The sequence below is a fragment of the Macaca mulatta genome, chromosome 1 (assembly GCF_049350105.2).
Source record: "Macaca mulatta isolate MMU2019108-1 chromosome 1, T2T-MMU8v2.0, whole genome shotgun sequence".
Lineage (NCBI taxonomy): Eukaryota > Metazoa > Chordata > Mammalia > Primates > Cercopithecidae > Macaca > Macaca mulatta.
Genome location: NC_133406.1, coordinates 43,483,105 through 43,507,006, shown reverse-complemented (window position 1 = coordinate 43,507,006; position 23,902 = coordinate 43,483,105). Strand labels below are relative to the sequence as shown.

The window sequence follows — 23,902 nt, the reverse complement described above, 5'->3', positions numbered from 1 at the left end:
AGCTGGTATATTTTTGCTTAGCACCCTGAATTTGAACTAAAAACAGTGTAATGGTCAACATGAAATTTTCATGTAAATATTCACCTGGGTCTGGTTTCCCAGGAGTATTCAATCTGTTTTCTGTTTATGTAAACACAAGCTGACATTGAACTTTTTCTATAAGCAACTTTCCCATCCTCAACCTACTGAAAGGTGAACTTAGTAGTATCTTATTTAGACAAACAAAGCTAATTACCTGAATCTAGCCTTTTTTCCCCAATTGAATTAGTAAACAGAAATTATGTTTACTTAAGAAGTAAAAGTGCTTTAAAAACTTATGTCAATTAGGGAAGGATTCAAGCACTCACTGCCACTTCAGATTAGTGAGATCATAATATGATTCCAGTTGAGAATACTAAAGCAATACAACTTTTATGAATCACTGCTGGCTCTACAAACCTCAGCCTCATAAGTTTCATGATCTTCCTTTTCTCTTGGTTTTGTGGCCTTCTCACTTAATCCAGTGAAAACCAAAAATGGGTTCTGACAGTAAATTATATGGAGACGTTTCTTGTACCTATTAAATTTTTATAGCAGTTATCTGTTTCTGGCAGATAACTTCATAACCATGATAGGGTCTTCATCAAAGTACTGCTTTTAGAAAAGCTATACTTAAATTCTCAGGAGGACTAATATTAATGAAATAGGCATGTACAGGAGACTGAAGACCAAGCAAGTCATATGCCATTCATTTGATTCTCATTTATCTATTGCACAACGCAACATGTTCAGATTGTAAAACTGAATAACTCATTTGGCAGCACCACAAGGTGAAATACTTATCATGTGTTCACTCAGGGATCTCCAGCTGCTAGTCAAGCACAACAAAGATAGATAAAACCAAAACACCACTTCTGTAAATTTGTAACAAACTAGAGCACATCACTTTAGCTTGCCTTTTTCACTTCCAGGAGCTCTGCTACACTTACTATATTTAATAAGAGTCTCTACTTTCTTAGCAATTGAACATTTTTTAAAAAGCCAGAAAGATAAATATAATTTCAAGCCAAGAAGATAATGCGTTTAGGCTTTGGTAACCACATATTAATACAATCTTTGCCATTAGTGTATGTATGTGTGTGTGTGTGTGTGTATTTTCTTTTTCTTTTTTTCTTTTTTTTTTTTTTCTGAGACAGAGTCTCGCTCTGTAGCACAGGCTGGAGTGGAATGGCGTGACTGGCTCACTGCAAGCTCCACCTCCCAGCATTAGTATGTATTTCTTAAGATCAACAGAGACTGAGAGTCCTGTCAAAGTAAAAACATCATAGTAAGGACATAGGAAAGTTTCCCAGGACAGACAGACCACAAACCTTTTACCAGGTTGTCTATGACAATAACAAGAAACAGGTATTGGATGCTTCCATAGAAGCAAGTGCTGTGTTAACTGTTTTAGAGATCTCATTTCATCCTTACAAAAACCCTGAAGCAAATACTATTATCACTTTACAAGTGATCAAACTGAAGTTAGCAAAGTTAAGTAACTAGTCTGAGGTCATAAATATAGTGAGTATTATAGACAATAAATGTGGTTAATAGCAATGTACATTCTTCGTCAAGCTCCTATCAGTTATAAACCAAGATTGGGAAGAAACAAGTGGAACTTAGGTTTTTTAGACTTAATTCCAGCACTAGGAAAGAATCTTTTCTGAATATGCCTTCAGTAGTGGTAAATTTTGAGCACATTTAGGTGAAGGGAGCTTACTGCCACGTAAAGTAGCTCATCTTGACTTTAAGCAAGCTAAGTATCTGTTAAGTTGTTTATATTCAGATACAAATCTGTCCCTAGAATCTTCCATATACTGACATTACTTTTAACCTCTGGAACTAGGAAAAAACAACATAATCCTTTCTACACCGTGGCTCATCAAATATTTAAATTTACTTTGGATTATATACTAAATACACCACAAAATTTATTTCTCCAGGTTAAATACAGATATATTAATCATTATGTGATAATTTCCCATCATATTTTTCTCTGAAAATACTGTCATTAAGCCTTTCTTCTTGTCTTTCTAATAAGTTCTGCTAAGTTTATAGTGCAAATTATCTCCTGCTTTTCTTATTGGAGAAAATATAGTTTATTGATGTGGCAAAATATTGCATTTGTTGTCGGGATAATCACATCGTATTTTAAAGCATACTGAGAAACTAACACAATTCAGACATCTTTTCATATTAAGAGTGCTGAAGCTATACTTCATCATAATCTCATCACTGGTTTGACTGTAAGTGCAAAGAGATCATAAACTAGCATAATTAGTAATTATATAGAGGGTCATCACGAGCCTTACTTAACCTTCATCTTGTTAGGTTTAACCCAAAAGCTCCAGCATGAGGTGTGTTTGAATTTGGAAGCCTTCAATCACACATTAGGTATTTTTCTAAGTATCTAAGCTTTTTATTAACCAAACACTTGGCAAGATTATCTTAGTCTGTATCCAAGTCATTACTAAAATGGGCCAAGTGCAGATTTATGCGGCTTGCCTTAAAAATCTCTCTCTATGCTTATATTGATCCACAAATGACAAGCTATTTGGATTTTCCCACAAAATTATATGAGGAATATGATCAATATCTCTTGACAATAAAGTCTTAGCTCATAGGAAACTATCCCATTTTAGAAATGTAAACTGAGATTAGTCATGAATATGTTGAAATATTAATATTTGGATATAGAGGTATTTTATATTCTAGGATTCACTGTAGACTTTGGATTCAATTTCAGCACTTCCTGTAATTCTTTTCAAGTTGGTTGATGCTCATTGTAGCATGAATGCTTTGACATCCCATGACTGAAGTAATCAGCAAGTGCCAAGATTTGTTTTTAAAAGGGGTCTAGAGATATTTGGAGATTTCCCATTTTCATATAGCTTCTTACGTCCTTTCAAATATTTTTTTCTTAATATGATTAGTGAGTATTATAGTAAGCAGCTAGGTTAAAAAAAAATAAAACAATAAAAACACTGAGAAACTTGAAATTAAGGAGAAATTGTAGCCTCATGAAGCTTACAAGATTATAAGGCTACCAGAATTTCTAATACCTGAGAGAATCCTCACAGAATTGCTAAGGCTGACAGGCCATCCATCTTTAAGCCAGGTTATGGAAGGCAGGGGAATTCCAGAAGCTTCACAAGTCAAGGATACTGAGTTCTTTTCTACCACACTGATATTTTCAGGTGACCTGTGGTTTCCTATGATGCTTGGAGGAGCTGTAAGACAAAATAAAACAAATGGGGAATGGAAATATTAGTTGCCTGCTATACATTTGATATACCTGATGTTGTATATCAAACATCAAATCCTAAACAGTGTATGGTTAATAAGACTTCCATTTTCTGATTAACAGTAAGCAAAATAAGCAATCACAACAACCAGTTCTGTGTGTGTGTGTGTGTGTGTGTGTGTGTGTGTGTGAGAAAGAGAGAGAGAGAGAGAGAGAGAGAGAGAGAGAGAGAGAGAGAGAGATATTCCTGGAAGTAAAAATGTCACTTCTTCCTCAATCTTAGCAGTAAATTATTTTCATATTGTTATTCCAATAGTGGTGAGTGATTTTGTATGAGTCACTCACCCCCCCTTTTTTTTTAATTGCAATTTAAACTTCCATTTTAGACTAAGGGGATACATGTGCAGGTTTGTTACATGGGTATATTCTGTGATGCTGAGGCTTGGGGTATGATTGATCCTGTCACCTAGGTGGTAAGCATAGAACCCAAGAGTTAGTTTTTGAACCCCTGCCTCCTTTCCTCCTTCCCCTTCAATAGTCCCCTGTGTCTACTGTTGCCATGTTTATGTCTTTGGGTACTCAATATTTAGTTCCCACTTATAAGTGAGAATATGGGGCATCTGATTTTCCGTTCCTCCATGAATTCACTGATGATTATAGCCTCCAGCTACATTCATGTTGCTGCAAAGGACATGAGTTTTGGCTGTGTAGTATTCCATGGTGCATATGTACCATATTTTCTTTATCCAATCCACCATTTATTAATCAGCACCTAGGCTGATTGTATGTCTTTGCTACTGTGAATATGAATCACTCATCTTTTCTTGCAAATTTGTGATACGGATTTATAACCTACATATAGAGATTTCCTAAAAAAATCAATCATCTAATCCTAAAAATTAAGAGTAATCCAACAAAAAAGTACTTAAGATTAATTCATCTTCCCTTTTGTGTTGTGATTCCTATAGCTTTGGCACACACATTGGCTGCAAACTACAGGATATTAACACTGAACTTCATGTGTGTCTTAACTGAGGGCAAGTTACAAGATCTGTGTCCATTAAATTTACCATTGTTTCTATAGCTATAAAAATTATAGTTCAAAATGTACACATCTAAGTCATTGTCCCTATGTATGTGTATGTTTGGTCTATTCTTTTTATTATTATTATACTTTAAGTTCTAGGGTACATGTGAACAACATGCAGGTTTGTTACATAGGTATATATGTGCCATGTCGGTGTGCTGCACCCATCAACTCGTCAGCACCCATCAACTCGTCATTTACATCAGGTATAACTCCCAATGCCATCCCTCCCCCCCACCAATAGGCCCCGGTGTGTGAGTTTCCCCTTCCTGTGCCCAAGAGATCTCACTGTTCAATTCCCACCTATGAGTGAGAACATGCGGTGTTTGGCTTTCTGTTCTTGTGATAGTTCGCTCAGAATGATGGTTTCCAGCTGCATCTATGTCCCTACAAAGGACATGAACTCATCCTTTTTCATGGCTGCATAGTATTCCATGGTGTGTATGTGCCACATTTTCTTAATCCAGTCTGTCACTGATGGAAATCTGGGTTGATTCTAAGTCTTTGCTATTGTGAATAGTGCTGCAATAAACATACGTGTGCATGTGGCTTTATAGTAGCATGATTTATAATCCTTTGGGTATATTCCTAGTAATGGGATGGCTGGGTCATATGGTATTTCTAGTTCTAGATCCTTGAGGAATCGCCATACTGTTTTCCACAATGGTTGAACTAGTTTACAATCCCACCATAGATTCAATGTCATCCCAATCAAGCTACCAACAACTTTCTTCACAGAATTGGAAAAAACTGCTTTAAAGTTCATATGGAACCAAAAAAGAGCCCGCATTGCCAAGACAATCCTAAGTCAAAAGAACAAAGCTGGAGGCATCACGCTACCTGACTTCAAACTATACTACAAGGCTACAGTAACCAAAACAGTGTGGTACTGGTACCAAAACAGAGATATAGACCAATGGAACAGAACAGAGCCCTCAGAAATAATACCACACATCTACAGCCATCTGATCTTTGACAAACCTGACAAAAACAAGAAATGAAGACAGAATTCCCTATTTAATAAATGGTGCTGGGAAAATTGGCTAGCCATAAGTAGAAAGCTGAAACTGCATCCTCTCCTTACTCCTTATATGAAAATTAATTCAAGATGGATTAGAGACTTAAATGTTAGACCTAATACCATAAAAACCCTAGAAGAAAACCTAAGTAATACCATTCAGGACATAGGCATGGGCAAGGACTTCATGTCTAAAACACCAAAAGCAATGGCAACAAAAGCCAAAATTGACAAATGGGATCTAATTAAACTAAAGAGCTTCTGCACAGCAAAAGAAACTACCATCAGAGTGAACAGGCAACCTACAGAATGGGAGAAAATTTTTGCAATCTACTCATCTGACAAAGGGCTAACATCCAGAACCTACAAAGAACTCAAACAAATTTACAAGAAAAAAACAAACAACCCCATCAAAAAGTGGGCAAAGCATTTGAACAGACATTTCTCAAAAGAAGACATTCATACAGCCAACAGACACATGAAAAAATGCTCGTCATCCCTGGCCATCAGAGAAATGCAAATCAAAACCACGATGAGATACCATCTCACACCAGTTAGAATGGCAATCATTAAAAAGTCAGGAAACAACAGGTGCTGGAGAGGATGTGGAGAAATAGGAACACTTTTACAATGTTTGCTCTATTCTTATTGACATTTATGACTCATTAGAGTTGGAATATTAAAGCTGACTTCAGTATAACTCATGTCTAACTGATGATGAGTCAGTAAATTCTAAGGCACTTACCTTTATACAAATCCAGTTAAGTCAGCTAATTTGGAAAACATAAAATAGAGATTTTACTTGGGACAGCATCAGACCAAAAGCATTTGAAGACAACAATTTTCTACTTTACTGTGTGCTTTCCTTAAAGAATATCTAATATGTGCTTATTTCAGCAAGGTAAATAATGTGAGGTCAGGTATAGAAGGATAAATGAGACTGACCTGGGGAAAAGGTATATATGTTTAAAATGATGGATTATAAATAAATGACTTTCATAACTTGGGGCCTATATCTCCCATCCAGGATGTTAGATTATATTAGCCAGTAAATGAACATATTGAGCTTCTTTCTACTTACCATGGACACTTAAGTCATATTTTTTGTCAGTCATTCCTGCTACATTCACAGCAACACACACATAACGGCCTGTGTCAGATACATGAATGTTCTTCAGCTGAAGGATGTGACCTTCATCCAGTATTTCCACTCCCTTTGCCTTGATCAAGGGGCGGCCATCTTTCATCCAACTCACTGTTGGTGGAGGAATACCCTGCACCTCACATTCCAAGGAGATACTCTTCCCTAGGGTCACAATAATTTCAGTAGGGTGGCTGCCACTGTTGGTTATGGTCGGTCTAACTGAGGGTTGGAGGAAGATAAAAAGAAACAAAATAGGAAATGTTTGTTTCAAGTCTTACATAGGAATTTTCATCAGCCAAACTTAAATATATTTTTATGTTAAAATATAAACAACTAAAGAAAAGACCCAGGACTAACAGACATGATGTTATGCTGAGAGGTGGAATTCTTCTCCAATGTTTTAAGTGGGTTCATACCTAAAATGAAGCTATTGACACAGTTCACTAACTTCCCACTTTTGAGAAGCTATACAAATATTTGAACTTATCACTTGTAGCCCTGCTTTACGTAAGTCTTCCTAGTAGTCATTTAAAACAGATACAGTAGCCTAGCTTACAACCCAATGTCTGTTATTAACTCCTTTCTTCCTTCTCCCTTTTACAGTATGAGTTGGAAAAGCTGAGATGGTTTCTCAGTCTTGTTGGGAAACTGGGGTAACCACATGAATGAATTTAGGCCTGTAAAACCTAAACAGAGGTCTGCTGCGGATTTTGGGGAAAATTTTGCTCTCCTAACAAAAGGGAAAGATACCAGCCCTTTCCCTTCCTCCTGCCTTCTACGTGGAATTGATACCACAATAACAGCTACCATCTTGAGACCATGAAGGAGGGATCAGTAGAATGCCAGAGCTCCTATGCTGACACAATTAAGCCGCTGACCAACTCCAGTGATTAATGCTAACCTCTGCCTTCTTATTATGTGAGAACATAAACCTTTACTTGGTTAAGCCACTTATAGCCATTTATTCTGTTGTTTGAAGCTGAATTCACGTGTCATTGATGCTAGGAACAAAAATTAGATCAATTCTAATACATATATGTGTGGAAAGAAAAGTAGGCCCGTGTCAGTAATCCGATGTTCTAGTGTCAGTCCTACCACACACAAGCCACATGACCTTGTTCAACCAACAAAACCTCTCGGAGCTTAAATTTCCACGTACACAAAATGGAGGCGACAGTTTTGTCTTATATAACAGCTCATGTGAATATTAAATGAGTATACAACTATCTTAAGCACTCTAAGATCTTATACAAGTAAAATAATCTTTAAAATAAAATGTTTTCACATATTGTAAATATCCCCTATGGTAAAATGCTCTCCCTTCCCCCTCCATGTGTCCACTATCTGCCCCCAACAAATTACAGCCACACTGATGTGTCTGTCATTGGTGACCTAATGCAGAGTGGACAGCTGTAATGCCGAATAACAGCCAGAAGGAAGTAATTGCTCTCCAGTTATGTCAGCACAATTTAAATGTGTGTGTCATATGATAGTTACAACCGTACCATTTTGAATGAATATTAAAGATATTTTATAAAGTAAATGAGAAGGATGAAAAGATTTAAAAGAAAATTGTGCCAAAGCCTGGCTAATCAACAACTTACTGTAAACTTGCAGACTGTATTCTTTCTTTGCAGTTCCAGCAACATTCGATGCCACACATGAATAGAGTGCCGCATCAGACTTTTCAGCAATTGAAATTTGTAATTGCCTGCCCCCAGATAAAATTCTAACTCGCCCCATGGAGTCAGTCAGCACTGGAGAGCCTGCAAAGAAGTCCAAATGGCAGAATATGAGGCAGAAATGTAAAGCATTTTGTATACATTACTAAATATGATACTTGTTTACTTAGTTCAAGTATATAAAAGGCAAATGACACTGTAAAATAATCCTGCCCTAGTATGTAAAATGAAGGAGCACTAATATTTAAATGAACTAAAAATTTAAATGATCTTTCTGCTACTTAGTGGGCTTAAGGAGCTGTTGATAAATAAATTGAAAATCTGGTCAAACACAGAATTCATTCTTAATGTACATTGAAAACTGTCACAGAGAAAAAATGTTACTTTTTAATAATATCAACTTTTATTTTATATTCAGGAGGTACAGGTGCAGGTTTATTACATGGATGTATTGTGTGATGCTGAGGTTTGGGGTATGACTGAACCAATCACCCAGGAAGTTTAAAACTTATTTTAAAGAAGAAAATGTAGTTCCTGAATGGTGCATTCTCAATGTTTATAGCTGCCCTATAATGCATTTGATTCAAAAATAATCAATTAATGCAGAATTTTTTTTTTCTAGGGAGGAGTTAACAGTCTTAAAAAAATTTCAGCTGGGTAGTGTAGAAGGATCACATGTTGCACATTTAATATAAAGCAATTTTGCTGTCTAGCATTTAGTATGCAAATTCCAGGAAAATTTGTTTATAATGTAACACATTTGTCAAACAAAGTCAATATCCATCTTCTATTTTCATTTAATTTTATAAATTTCAAGGATGAAAACTGACCTTTCTTCTTCCAAATGAGATTTGGGGGTGGAATACCACTTGATTCACACAACAGACTAATGAGATTCCCTTCAATGACTGTAAGTTGAGTAAGTTCATCAGAACCACCAATATTTGGGGGGACTGGAAAAAAATAAAAATATTATTTTTCCACTCATTTCATATAGAATTTTCCTAACAGTTTACATGTAAGATAAAAGGCTTCTACTCAAATGACATAATGAAGAAATTGGCATATGAGGTTGACATCAACATCAAATTAAAAGTCACCTGTAAGATGTAGCATAAATAGCTAATAGCAGACTTCCCATGTACACAGATAGAAATTTATCAAAATATTCAGAATGGCATAAAGAGAAGCTACTTTATCATAACTTACAAAATATGTTAGCTCATATATTTAGCTATTATAAAATGTATATTTGATGCAAGATATTTAGATACCTTGCATCAAAAAGCTAAAGTACCTACCAAGTTTAAACTTAGCCCATTCACTGTTGCCTGGCTAGCTTTGATATCTCAAATAGTGAACAGAACAGGAAACATAAGGCATATAACATATTCTAAAGAGCAGAGGCAAGGGGTTTTGTCTAAAGAAAGGACATATTACCTATTTCAGATTGCACAGTCTGCTTCTCTACTGGCCTACAGCTTCACCCTGGAACCTTCAAAGTGAATACTGACTACCCAAGATTTTCTCAAAGGCGCTGGAATCTGCAGTTGCTGGCTGAACTCTCCTTGAGGACACTTCTTTGGCTGCAGGACTGTCAGCTGGTAGATGGCTTGTTCTTCCAAACTCCTGAGAGTTGAGGAGTGGGAGAATCCTCTTGCACCCCTAGTGCGGCTTCCGGTCATTGTTCAACCATCCCATGTAAAAGCCTCTATTCCTTTGAGGCTCATATAACCAATTTATTTCTCTCTCTCTCTCTCTCTTTTTTTAAATCCCGTCTGTAAACCTGTCATTCTTCCTTTATTCACTGAACAGTCTGTGTTCTTATACTTTTCATACTAAGTCCTACCATCACTCTGTATGAACCCAACATCCACATGTATAACCAGTCTAAATACCCTGTCTACTCAGTTATTGATATACCCATCCCATTTTCCATCAGAAGCCATACCATGGCTCTTCCCATCATCTAGAACATTCCTCCTGTAAGTTTATAAATTTAGGCCTCTTTCTGACAACTTCTCTGTTCTTTTTGCTCTCAATTATTCCCAATTCTCAAGTCAATTCCCATTGACTTAATTGAATCTCAAGTGTTTTCACTTCTCAGAAGTCCCCCTATCCAGCTGCCTATTCTTCTGTTTACCGACTTCTCTACTCAGCGTAGATTTCATAATTAATAATTTCAACTGTTCCTTTGTCAATATTCTCAACTGCCTTGTACCTTTGCCCTTCTTATTTGTCAATACCCTTACTCTGGATGAATCCTACAGTTTACTCTGTCACTGATACCACAAACTGAAAGTTCCAAAAGAAAATGACACAATTGCATAGATTGTCACTACTATAAATTTATGATCTCCATTCTAAACTCTACCCTTCTCTACCCCCAGGGCTTCTCATTAATACAAATACTTGAAAATCTATATCTGTAATGGAGACCCTCTCTGAGGTCTAGACTTTTATATCCAACTAACTACTTAACATCTCAAGTTGGATGCCTTAGAAGCATTGTCAAATTTGACTTGTCCAAAACTGAACTGAGCCCTCTTTGTTCCTTCTCTGAGAAAAGGACACTATTATCCTCACGGCCCAGTCGGCTAAGCCACACAGACATCCATCCTTTACTCTTCTTGTTTCCAAACTTCATCTAATCAACTGAACCATGTTGATTCAATTTATTAAATATGTCTGCTTTCTTCTAAAATACAGACCTGAGCATCCGGTCCTTTTTAAAATCTCTTTAGTTTATTCTATCACCTTTAGAATCAAATCTATATGTTTTAAATTGATTTAAGAGGCCTTCTTCAATATGCCTATTTTTACCTTTTTACCTAATATCTCCTCTCTCTCCTCGCATCACACTAGGCTCCATAGTGAAGAATATTAAGCTCATTGAATACAGACAGTATTCTCCAGAGCTTTGCATTGCTTTTACCCTCTTCACAGAGTTAATGCCTGAGCATCCTTAAGGGCTCAGTTAAACATTTCTCATATGCTTTTCTACATAACCACCTATGATAGCTCTTAGGAGGTTTAATTTTAATTTTGACTATTTAAAGAAATTTCTCCACCAGCCAACTATAAGTTCTGTGAGAGCAACATCATTGTCTTTCTCACTAATTGCTCTATGTCCACACATGGCATAGCGCCTAGAAGATGGAAGCATATAAGTATTTTTTTTAGTTAATCTATCTTTGATGTCTCAACTTTCTCCCTTATTCATTCTTATACCTACTGCATCCTGCTTTCCACTATTACATTGCTTTTCTTTAAGAGGTACTGGTCTGCATATTTGTAAACTATATTTTTTAGTTTAATTTGAATTCTCTGCAATATGTAATATTACTCATTCACTCATCCATTCATCCATATCAAACTTACTTGTGTTCTTCTGAGAAAAACATTGTCAATAGTTTCCATGATACATTTTTTTACTGGGTTCTCCTCCGACCTCTCAGGCTCTTCCTTCTCAGTTTCTTATCTAGAGTTTCTTTTACTAGCTCTCTTCTTATATGGTACACCTGAGAGCCATCCTATCTAGTACTCTTCTGTATACATTCTTTTTACCTTCTCCAAGTGATTTCATCTGCTACCTATATAGTTATGTCTGCAACCTTATGTTTTTCACTCTTATCTCCCCTAAATGATAGACTTGTATTTCTGGCTGCAGGGCGGACAGCTTCACATAGTCCACAGGTACCTCAAATATCACATATGAAAAAGGAATTCTTCACCTCAGTTTCTAATTGATCATCACTCCTAATTTTTCTTTTTTCTTTTTTGTCATCTTTACTTGATAACACTTAGTCTAGTGTCTTGTCCATATTTGGAACTAGATAAAAATATTAAATTATTAAATAAATGAACTAGATATAAATAATAAATATTTTTCCCATTTGAAAGAAATGAGGATGGAAGGGAAGGGAAAATGGAGAGGGAAAATGGGTAAAAAGAGGCAGGAACAGAAGTTAACGACATATAAGTGGTATATAATGAAATAAATTTACCATATAGTAACTTTTACTATTTAGTAGTAAATTTTACAGGGTGTATAATAGCGTTTCTCATAACCTGCCTGGAGGGTTTTTTAACAATGATAGTCATTTATTAATAAGTCATTTTCTACATCACTGCATGCTTTCAAAATTTTAAAGAGTATTTCTTCTCCATTGGAATAAAGTTATTTCATCCAGTTTTACTTTTATTTAAAAAATGTTTGTGAATAAACTATAAATCAAAGGTAAATTCAGCTTATAATTTCAATAATTAAAAAGTTTAAACAAATACAATCAAAATGAAGAGGGCTTATTAAGTTATGAGTTTTTTAAAGTATGTAAAATACAGGTGAATGTACTGGAAATGGGAATGGTTTTTAGCTGACAGCCACAGCTGAAGCAAAAGTTGTGACTGTAAGAATTATCTTAATTAGTAACAAATGGTAAAATTTCAGCTGATAATAGCTTTTCTCCCTGGTTATTATAGTAATCTAATCTCCCACCACACAAATGAATACATTATAAATGAGTTTTTTAAAGTATGCGAAATACAGGTGAATATGCTGGAAATGGGAATGCTTTTTAGCTGATAGCCACAGCTGAGGCTCAAGTTGTGACTATAAGAATTACCTTAATTAGTAACAAACGGTAAAATTTCAACTGAGAATAGCTTTTCTCCCTGATTATCATAGTAATCCTATCTCCCACCACGCAAGCACCTGTGTTCTTTCTCTCACATACACACACAGTTCACATATATAATTTGGCTTTTTGGCTTATTTTCTTTCCATTGACGAACCCACCACTAGTTACTAGAGAAGGCCCAATCATTACGAGACGCTGGCTGTGGAAGACAAAGGGCATGTTACTCAGGCAGATGAGGAGAATCCTTCAACATCAAAGTTACAAGAAAGTTCATCTAGAGTTGCTCTCGAAGTAGTCATACGAACTGATACCCAGGACAGTTCAGAACCATGTAAATGTACTAATTGTTGTTCATCTACCTATTATAATCAGTTTTAGTTACATGGATGAATGTCATTTTAAGTGACACAAAAACCACAGTCTGCATCATTTGCTTTCAAGAGCTGATTACACTTACCCCAAATATTGACATTGTAATTTTTTTCAGTTTTTCCAGCAACATTTGTTGCTTCACAAGTGTAACGACCAGTGTCTTGAACCTGAGCATCTTCAATCTGAAAACAAAATCATCCTTTGAAATCACACTTTCTATTTCACTTGAGGTTTTTTAAATTAATACTACTTGTGATCTATTATTTTTATTCTGAAGATTTACAAAGATATCAAAAATAGAGAAAATAGCAATATAAATGGCTATATGCCCATCACCCAGTTTCAACACAACAAGGTTCAACCATTTTCATCTATGCCATACCTTATTTTAATCTGGTTTATATTAGGGGTTGAGGGTCTAGAACAGCTTTTTAAATATAATTCAGAAAAAAATAATGAAAAGGTACAATTTCTGTTGAAGTAATTTAAGACTTTAAAATATGAAATCCTTATACATCCAGGAAACTGTCCAGTAAAATAACAGCCTTATTCTTGAGACCAGTAATATATCTTTCTCCCATGCTGAGTCTGTAAGCTTCTTTAAGCTAAGTATTATATTACATTAGCCTCATTCTCCTAGTACCCAGTTTGTTGCTTGGTAGATGAATTAGTATCAGTAAATATTTTTCATGTATTTATGTACAACATGCATCAATGCTCATTCATCCATTGACCATTTGCAGTTATTACAGCACTTGTACTAGGTACTGTAGGTAGAAGACATAAACAGATATAATGTCACATATGGTTTCTGATTTAAGTTTGCAATCTAATTGAGAATATAAAGGATGTGAACATAAAAAAGAATTTAATAATAAATAATATATAATAATACAAGATAATACAAAAGATACAACAAGCAGTATGTGACTTATTGCCAACTAAGTTTGCAATCAATAATTTCTAAAACATTCAATGATCACTGACGTTAGAGTGATCATTTGAAGTATTTCGCTTAGAGGGGTACACAGAAGGCAGTCAATAAACATTTATTAATCAATTGGTGTGAACAATAGAGATGGAATTAGCTAAAAGGACACATGGAGAACCTAAGAATATTAGACTTGAAAGAGGAAATAAAATCCAACCTCCTCATTTTACAGATAAGGAAACTCAATCAATTAAGATATCTAAATTGCTCAGAGTCACATAATTCGTGGCAGGCTCACTCAAATCTGGGGTTCCAAGTCCTTAAGGTCAGTATGCACAGGCCTGCATGTCTCATAGAAAGAGTCGGGGAGGGAATCATAGAGAGGAGGGATTAATATTTATTGAGCACCTAGTGTGTACCAGGCAAAACAAAATGGCAATATTCTATTACTTGATTTTGTTAGAGATGTGTGTGAATGGTAGTACGTAGGTAAGATACTTTTAACTGACTAATAAGAATTGCATTCCAAAAAAGTTTTCATTTCTCTGATCTTCTCCCTAAACCCCTCAATGGGACAAACTTCTGTACTCACTGAGATTTGCATTTATGCAATTGTCTACCTCCGTCATTTCGTCAGAGTTAAGGTTTGGGAATTTTACCGCATGCTTTCTAGAATGCTAGGCTCTGCCCCTGCGAATGGACAATGACTTTTCTTCTTCTTCTTCTTCTTTTTTTCTTGTGTAGTTCAATTAGTTCATCCCTCTTTCTTTCATCAGTGATTCTGGTCTTTCCTTTCTCACCCAGCTCCGTTGTTATACAATCATAATACCCAAGATCTCCATCCTCTGCCTCTAACATACTCCTTCACGCTCCCTTTCACTCAACCCCATGCTTCTGTCTTCCTTAGGTAAGCTGCCCAGCTTACTGTCTGCCATCTATTTCTCAAGACTCTTTGTTTATCAGTAATAAACCTTCCTTTAGCAAGAGGCTATGTGGTGGTTAGTAGCACGGGTTCTGAAGCCATACTCCCGGTGTTCTAATCCAATTTCTGTCTTTCAGTAACTGTAGGCAGATTACTTAGCTGGTCTTTTGATTTCTCAGTTGGGTTATTATCAGGATGTTATAAACATTTGGCAGTCTTCTGTCCTCCTGAATCCGAATTCCTTAGGCTGACTTTCAATGTCACACTTTATTTCATTCAAATCAACCTTTTCAACATTATTTCCAAATATTCACTTTGTTAAATTCTCTGCTTGAGCCAAACTACCCGACTTGCTTCCCTTGCCTTTTATCTCATCTACCTCTAAAACACTAAGTAGTCTTTTAAGACTAATCCTGGCAATGAGAGCCTCATCTTTTGCCACCCCCCAAAATGTATTATCTGTACCATCCACTTGGTAATTGACTCAGACTATAGTATTCATTGCATTTTTCAACTAAATTGTTAATTTTTTATGTATTTACATGAGGTTGGAAGACATCAAGGACATGAAGTGTGTCATGCTTGTTTGCATTTCTTTTTTTTTTTTTTTTTGAGACAAAGTCTTGCTCTGTCACCCAGGCTGGAGTGCAGTGGTGTGATCTCAGCTCACTGCAACCTGCACCTCCCGGGTTCAGGCAGCTGTCTTGCCTCAGCCTCCCAAGTAGCTGAGATTACAGGTGCATGCCACCATGCCAGGCTAATTTTTGTATTTTTAGTAAAGACAGGGTTTCACCATGTTGACCGGGCTGCTCTTGAACTCCTGACCTTAAGTGATCTGCCCACCTTGGCCTCCCAAAGTGTTGGGATCAGGTGTGAACCACCATGACTTTTTGCATCTTTGTCCAGAGCACCTAAAATGGGCACTTGGTGATTGGCTGGAAGACTGAAGGTGAGGCACACCTTGGATTATTTCTATGATATTTTCCTGGAAGCATTTTTTGAGATCGTTTCTGGATATGGATGACAAATAATTGAATCTCACTAAGCACAAAATTTAAAAATATTACAAACCTCATCAATAAAAGGGTTCCTAGAATTTTGTAAGAGAAAATTAGTCCAACACTTGTGAAAGACAGGCACGCTAAATAGGGGTAGTACCAAAACCATGAACTTACAATAACATAAGATAAAATAAATGAATCCATATCCTTACCTTTAACACACTTCCATTTTCAGATATACTGAGGCCTGGTTTCTTCAGCAAGGGGTGGCCGTCTTTTAACCAAGTAAGAGTAGGTGGGGGAATGGCATCACTTTGACATAGTAACTCCACAGCTTGGCTAATGAGGACAGAGACATTCTGTTCTTCTCCCATAATGTTTGGTGGAACTACATGAAAGATGGGTTTTCTTTCAGGATAAAACAGGCCAGCACACTATTTATATTCATTCATTATCAGGACATATACTGAATACCTTTACTGGTTCTTTTAAGATGTAGGGGCCGGGCGCGGTGGCTCAAGCCTGTAATCCCAGCACTTTGGGAGGCCGAGACGGGCGGATCACGAGGTCAGGAAATCGAGACCATCCTGGCTAACACGGTGAAACCCCGTCTCTACTAAAAAATACAAAAAACTAGCCGGGCGAGGTGGCGGGTGCCTGTAGTCCCAGCTACTCGGGAGGCTGAGGCAGGAGAATGGCGTAAACCCGGGAGGCGGAGCTTGCAGTGAGCCGAGATCGCGCCACTGCACTCCAGCCTGGGTGACAGAGCCAGACTCCGTCTCAAAAAAAAAAAAAAAAAAAAAAAAAAAAAAAGATGTAGGATCACAATCATTCTAACATACCCTTTTGCATCACTTGGTTCAGAATCAAGTACTAGTAAATCACTGATTAATGTATTCTTGTTGAACAATGCTTCTCACTTTTTATTTAAAAAACGTTTAGAATGGGAAGTTCTCATCAAGTGCCCAAATAAGAAACCTTTAGAACTAGATGTTACTGCGTAAGGTTTTCAAAGTAACAAATCACTCATGAAATATTTTAGAAACAATAAGCTAAGAGTGAATACACCTCCAATATTTATTTGTAATTTTTGCAAAAGAAATAGATGTCATAGTCACAGAGGCAACATTAAAAAATAGTTGGAGGATATCATAGAGCTCATCCAGTCCCATCTCTCAGTGTGCAAAACATAAAATTGGTGTCAGATAATAGCTTGTGCAAAATAATATGGTTAATTGGTGGTAAAGTTAGGAGCCTCCTGACTTGTAGTTTAGTGTTCTTTTTGGTTTTCCATGGTGACAGAATAAAGAACAAATCAATTCAATGACCAGCTGCACAACATACTCACAATTGCATAAGAGGAAATAAGTGGAAATTTTAATGAGATTAAAATTAGGATTCCCTGGCTATATAAAGCTCCTTAGATGCTGAAATGTGTTTTCCGAAAAGTTTAAGAAACCTCTTTCCCTTGGGTGTATTAAAGAATACAGTAAACAATCATTTATCTTAGATGGTTTAGGTACAGTCCTGCCAAGAATGAGAGGGTGGGCTCCATAACTTCTCAAAGACTCTTTTAGGCCTGTGTATATAATTATTCAGAAACACAAACTAATGATGAAATCAGGCCTGTTATAAAAGGCCACTCCAACAAAGCACAGAGGGGAATTTCCTTGGCCATTTCTCACAAAATCCCATCACTATGCAGGGCTATAGAAAATTTGCCATATTTGTAGCATTTTTTTTTTTTAACTACAAAAAAAGGTTAAGTTGTACTAAAATGTTTTGGTAGAAACAAGATTTTTGTGGTAAAAATATTATTATCGTTTATCAGCCATTGTTTCAGGCTTGATACTCCATCAGCATGTGGCAAGATAAAGAAGGCAATAGACTTTGACTATAGTAGTAGTATTGTGCCTCTGTAACCATGAGGTTTCTCTGTTACTATGTCTGCTACAGAGGGAAAGGGTATGAACTAAAGAGCACTTTCATGCGCTGTTTTGGGGTGCAGGACTTATGTTAAACTCAAAGAAATTGATGCTGAAGGAAGAAACACACTGCACAATGGCTGAGACTGACCAATGGAGCATTTGTGCAGAGATTCATGATGTTCCTTCTGCTAAATTTAGTAGTATACACAGACATCTGGCTCTTGATAAGTTTAAAGTAATCTGAGAAACAGAAAACACTGACATTATTGATGTGTGACACATTCAATAAAAGATACATGATTAGTCTGTTTGAGATTAAAACTACTATAAAAATAGCAAAGTGAGCACAATTAATGCCACTTTCTTTCTTTCTTTTTTTTTTTTTTTTTTTTGAGAAGGTGTTTCGCTCTTGTTGCCCAGGCTGGAGTACAATGGCACAGTCTCGGCTCACTGCAACCTCTGCCTCCCAGGTTCAAGCAATTCTCTTGCCTCAGCCTCCCAAATAGCTGGGATTGCAGGCATGTGCCACCACAACTGGCTAATTTTTTTTTTTTTTTTTTTTTTTGTATTTTTAGTAGAGACGGGGTTTCACCATGTTGACCAGGCTGGTCTCAAACTCCTGACCTCAGGCGATCCACCTGCCTTGGCCTCCCAAAGTGCTGGGATTATAGGCGTGAGCCACTGAGCCCGGCCTAATTAGTGCCACTTTCTAAAGATGCCATGAAAACAGATTCACAAGTCCTAGCACTCAGGAAGCCCTAAATAGAACAGCTGATTTCACATCTTGCAAATAATTTTAGGTAAAGTTTGGCCTCATTGAATAAAAAAGTACCATAACTGTATAAAAATGTTTGTCTTAGATTATTTGTAGAATCTACAAAACAGCATGAGTTCATTATGACTGCAGAAGTGAAAGTCGGAAACAATTCAAGACTACAGAATGCTAATTCATTTCCAAATATATTTTCCTTCAGTTACTTTCTTTTTTACACTAAATGAGTTGAATCAAGTTCAAAAGGAAACCAGATTTTTTAAATGAGAGGGAAAAATGCAAAAACAATGGAGTATTTGTTTAAGGGATAAAAACTGAAGCAAATCTAATTATAGCCGAGGATATATATTACCAAAACATGTATTTTTTTTTTGTCCTGTCTCTCATTTCCAACTTTTTGTTTAGTCTGAGAAGAGAACAAGGGTTCTACCCTTTAGATCCTCAGCTTCCTTAGATGTTATCCCTATTTTGCTTTGTGGTTATGTTGCTTAGGAAGGGATGTGTTCTGGACCTGTTTCTCATCCTAAGCGTTATGTTTGTTAAATTTAATTACTAAAATCAGACTTGTCATAGGGTTGTCATTGCTGGGAAGCTGAAGAATGTATGATCTCCAGGAAAGTTCTCTAAGCTTAAGTTTAAAGAAAAGGTACTATGTGAATCCAAATCTTTTAAAAACTCAATTCTCTTGTTTCAATATCTCAGGGTATGGCAAAACATACTCTGAATTATACCAGGGAGAAAAATTTTAACAAACTACTCATAATTGTAGGAAAAGCTACTTTGCCTACTATCTACTTCTCCTATTCCATCCCCCAACACCACCACACCCCCCAGTGTAAATCTGAAGGTGATTTATCTCTGGGAATTAACATTCATTAGGCTCTAATTAGACACACATCACCAAGGTTACTACTACAAATATAAAAATAAAATTTATGGAAATAATACTAATAGTGAAATACAGATTGGACACTGATTTTAGATTAAAAACCTGTTTTACTTTTATACTTTTTCAGCAGCTTGCTGCATGTGTATTTCAATGGCTTAACACATATAAACATTCCCAAACATATATATCAGCTAGCCACTTGACTTTTATATCAGAGAAAGATACTGATTTTCAGCCTAAGAAAGTAGTATAGAAGTATCTTAGCAAATGATAAGGAATAGTGATGCATGTTTCTGTAATTCCTGGAAAATATCAACTCCTTATCATCTCCCAGGTTCATTCTTGACACTAGCCAGTGTAGAAATGTAAGGAGACCATCTCAGATTTCTGTGTTGACTAAAACCCTGTCAAGACCAATGTCACCCCTCTGCTTGCTTCCTAATGACTGAAGAACTACTGTGTTACACACTTGATTAATTGATGAATCAGTCTCAAAGGATATTTTAGAATGGAAACTTTCCATTTCTTCATAAAGCATAAAAGCGACTCAATTCAGGGAAGGAGTTAAAATTCCTGGGGTTGGGCATTATAGACCTATCTGTTACCTCAAATACCTAAGCAAATCTGGAGGCTGGATGTGAACTCATGTCAATTGCAATAGCAACAAAAAAGAAAGAGCATAGAGAACCCTTTGGTAGTGTACCGATGCCAACTAAAACTTTTACTTTCATTAAATATGTATGATATCCATAACAAGGGGTCTTTTTACGAAAACATTATGTAACAATATATGTTAGTTGTGATCATTACATTTACATTGGCAAACATATAAGAGAAGACAACATGGTCCACATTGTCTGGAGGTAAAATTTTTTAAAAAGGTAATATATTTCAGAAAGGAATGAATTATTTGGAAGTGAGGTAGGACTTTAAGGAGAAGGCTTGCATTCTGCATTAAACAGAAACTCTTCAAGAGGTCATAAAAGAAATAATTTCATTATTCCGTGAACTAAGAAATATAATGCAAATAAGCCACAGAAAAAAGTCTAAAAGAGTTCTGAATGTAAAGGTATACTGGAATGTGGATAGACAAGCATAATATATAAACGGAGATCAAGAGGCCCCAACTTTCTTCTGGGGCTCTTTTGCTGTGATGGGATCGGATATTTCCTTTTGTGATCATTGTGGGCAGCATTGAGAGTGGGAAAAACTTAAATTTTGCCTACATTTATATTAACTTTTTGCTTCTCAAAGAGCCCTTAATGCACAAACATAGTATTGATCACAAATATGCTGATTACAAATAATTAGAAAGTAATAAAAGCATGGCTTTGAGTAGAATGAATGAAGAGAGCTACTTGAACAGATACTTGCTTCAATGAGAAGATTATCTCTTCTAAATGGCAGAGCTGCTATCCACAGTCATGGTTTTCAGAGTACTCTATAAAACTAACACCCTACATGCTGGCTGTGTGCATTTTACTTTCTCAGAACTTTAAAAAAGGAAAATCGTCCAAAGTCAGATATAAGACAGAAAGAGAATCTGATTTGAATTGATCCTGTAATATCATTTCTAAGGTTCATTGTTCTTTATTGTCAACAACTTCTCTTAACTTTCTCAATGATTTTAGGACCCAAACACATGTCTATCAGAGCAAAATTAATTACTAAAATGTCTCACCATATACTCGGAGGTCAATGTCCCTTTGTTTTTCTCCAGCAGCATTCACTGCCACGCAGGTGTACCTTCCTGTGTCACTGATTTGTGCACTGGTCAATGCTAGGATTCGACCACCAGAGAGAACCTATTAATGATAAGAATGCTGAATAACCAATATGTCTCTGAGAATGGTAGGTGTAATAGATGTTTTCTCTTATTTTTTTGTGGTTAGTCAGTTAACATTTGCCTTTTAGGAAGATTTTCCCTTGGATATTTTTAAGTAGGCAAACATCATATAATACTCTTTTCATCTTCTCAGTGGAAGAATGTAAGAGGCTAGAATTAAATTTGGTAATGACTACCGAAAATAAGTCTTTACATACGGCATCAGATGAAAGTCAACTTTCATCCATACGCACTACAAACAGAGAGAAAGATGCCAGCGGAGAAACATGAGTTGGAATAAAAGGCACTAATTCTCTTTCTAATTTTTCTTTGGGTAAAAAGGTAAGAAACTGAAATTAACAACAAAGTAGTAGCCAAATTAATTAATAAGCTACATTGATTATCCTTCATCCCATGGATTCAGTCGTATTTCTAAAATACTGACATTAACTCTGGATGTTCTATGATCCCAAATTTTGAAAGCATTAGATTTGCAAGAAAACCTGAAGAAGTAGAATGTTAGGAGAACTATGCTTTCTGTTAGACAAGATAAAAATTAAACTAGGTATACATGCACTTCTATATTTTTAATTTTGACTCAATATAATGCATTTAAAATTTTTCTAGGACTCATATTTTACTTCTCATGATGTTTACATTATATTTTTTCTTACTATATTACTTGATGTTTTTGTAGAAGTATATATGCTCCGTGTAGTCTCTGATTCATAACTATTTGAAGACATTTAAACCTAAATTCTACCAGAAAATTCCTGTTTTGTTGATTAACATTTCTTTGTGTAAAGTATCTATTGTGGTAGTAGCAGAAAGTGGAGTGGGGCAGGTAGAAAACAACAAATATCTAAAACAAATGGTCAAAATATAACACCTAAAAGTAAGATAAGGGAACTCTTAGAAACAGTGAGCTTTTAATGAATTATTTGGGGATCCCAGTTATGTGTCCATGGATTTTATGGCTGCATATGTGTACTTAAAAAATAGTATCTGTTAATCCTTGTTCTCTAAATCTCTTCAACAGTTTTACGTGTGTACTTCCTGTACTGAATAATCAGGTGGTAAATGTCACCAAAGAAATGAATGAAGGTACCTGTATTCCATTAGAAAAACTAGAAACAGGACTCCCATCTTTCAACCAGGTCAGACTTGGGGCAGGAATACCTCTGGCTTCACATTCTAACCTCACCGGGTTATTAACCACCACTGCCACCATGTTATTGCTGCCAGAAATTGATGGGGCCACTGAAAAAAACAAATGAAGGTAAGACATGTTAATATCACAGGATTTGTGATCTCAAATGACGAAAACTACATGTAATGTCTACAATATTGTGTTCTTATTGGAGGGTTTGTTTACTTGTTTTTTGGTAAGTTCTTTCACCTCTCTTATTTAAGATCTAATCACAGCCATCCTGTGAGATAAATAGAGCAAGTATCAATTTCTCCATTTCACAGATAAGGAAAAACAAGTTTTGCCAGTTTGTTTAAGAAATCAGTTTTTTATACCAGAGTGGAATTTTATTTATTGATTTCTAGGCTTGTGTATGTGTGTGTGCAGGAACACACATGTGTACCCCCCTTCACTGCATCCACTGTAGTATGTTAACTACCAACTCCTCTTAAAAGCATTATTAGAGATAATCACTCAGAAACATTTCACTAATACCTATGATTCTTTTAGAGAGCATTTACAAGCAGTGTTTTTTTGTCGTTAGCTAACAGTATCAATGACTATTTCAACAACTCATTGAAAGCAAACTTAAGTCAACAGCATGTGGAAATTGAGCATTTTAATAGGAATCAGGAATAAGCACATTTATAAGTTTTAGAACACTATGCCCTTACATAAAGATGACAATAACACACTCTGTTAAATACTTACACAAAAATTTTATAGAAGCACTTAATCATTTTGAATGCTTCTTTACCCCAGAATGAATCTAGGTGAAGTGGCACTAACCATGAACTTGCAGACTGTAAAATAACTCTGTAGCTCCAGCTGAGTTGATGGCCACGCATTTATATATGCCAGCATCTGAGATCTGGGCACTTTCGATATCAATGATCTGTCCTCTGTTCAAGAAAGTCATGCTGGTGGAACCTGAGAGTAGACGATTATCTTTGTACCATGTAATAACTGAAAGAAGAAGGGGAGAAGATGATCTATGTAAAAATTTTTTTAATTAAATATACTAAGTTGTATCTTAGCTAAGTCGCAATTACTTTATTCTTATACTTATCATCTGAATTTAATCTGTTTAAGTAATCATCTCTTTAGCTTTGATTTTAGAGAAGGTAACCCTTAGAAAAACACCAAGAGCCAAGTCAGTGAGTCCTGAAAATGAATTTAGAAGAAAGATATTCTTTAGTATCTCTAATATATCAGTATTATTTAATAGCAAACTTTC

General features: G+C 35.9%; 1 protein-coding gene across 3 annotated transcripts in view; it reads right to left on the bottom strand.

Moving 5' to 3' along the window:
* HMCN1 (hemicentin 1) overlaps nucleotides 1-23,902 on the bottom strand; it is a 455,102-nt gene that overhangs the window by 126,247 nt on the left and 304,953 nt on the right. For all 3 annotated transcript variants that reach the window (XM_015121897.3, XM_015121910.3, XM_028851450.2), the window contains 9 exons: nucleotides 23,455-23,631; nucleotides 22,585-22,736; nucleotides 21,333-21,456; nucleotides 16,275-16,450; nucleotides 13,294-13,390; nucleotides 9,027-9,149; nucleotides 8,119-8,280; nucleotides 6,452-6,733; nucleotides 3,084-3,251 (listed from right to left, as the gene is read on the bottom strand). In XM_015121897.3, the coding sequence (XP_014977383.3) occupies nucleotides 3,084-3,251; nucleotides 6,452-6,733; nucleotides 8,119-8,280; nucleotides 9,027-9,149; nucleotides 13,294-13,390; nucleotides 16,275-16,450; nucleotides 21,333-21,456; nucleotides 22,585-22,736; nucleotides 23,455-23,631 (1,461 nt within the window). The remainder of the gene's footprint in view (nucleotides 1-3,083; nucleotides 3,252-6,451; nucleotides 6,734-8,118; nucleotides 8,281-9,026; nucleotides 9,150-13,293; nucleotides 13,391-16,274; nucleotides 16,451-21,332; nucleotides 21,457-22,584; nucleotides 22,737-23,454; nucleotides 23,632-23,902) is intronic.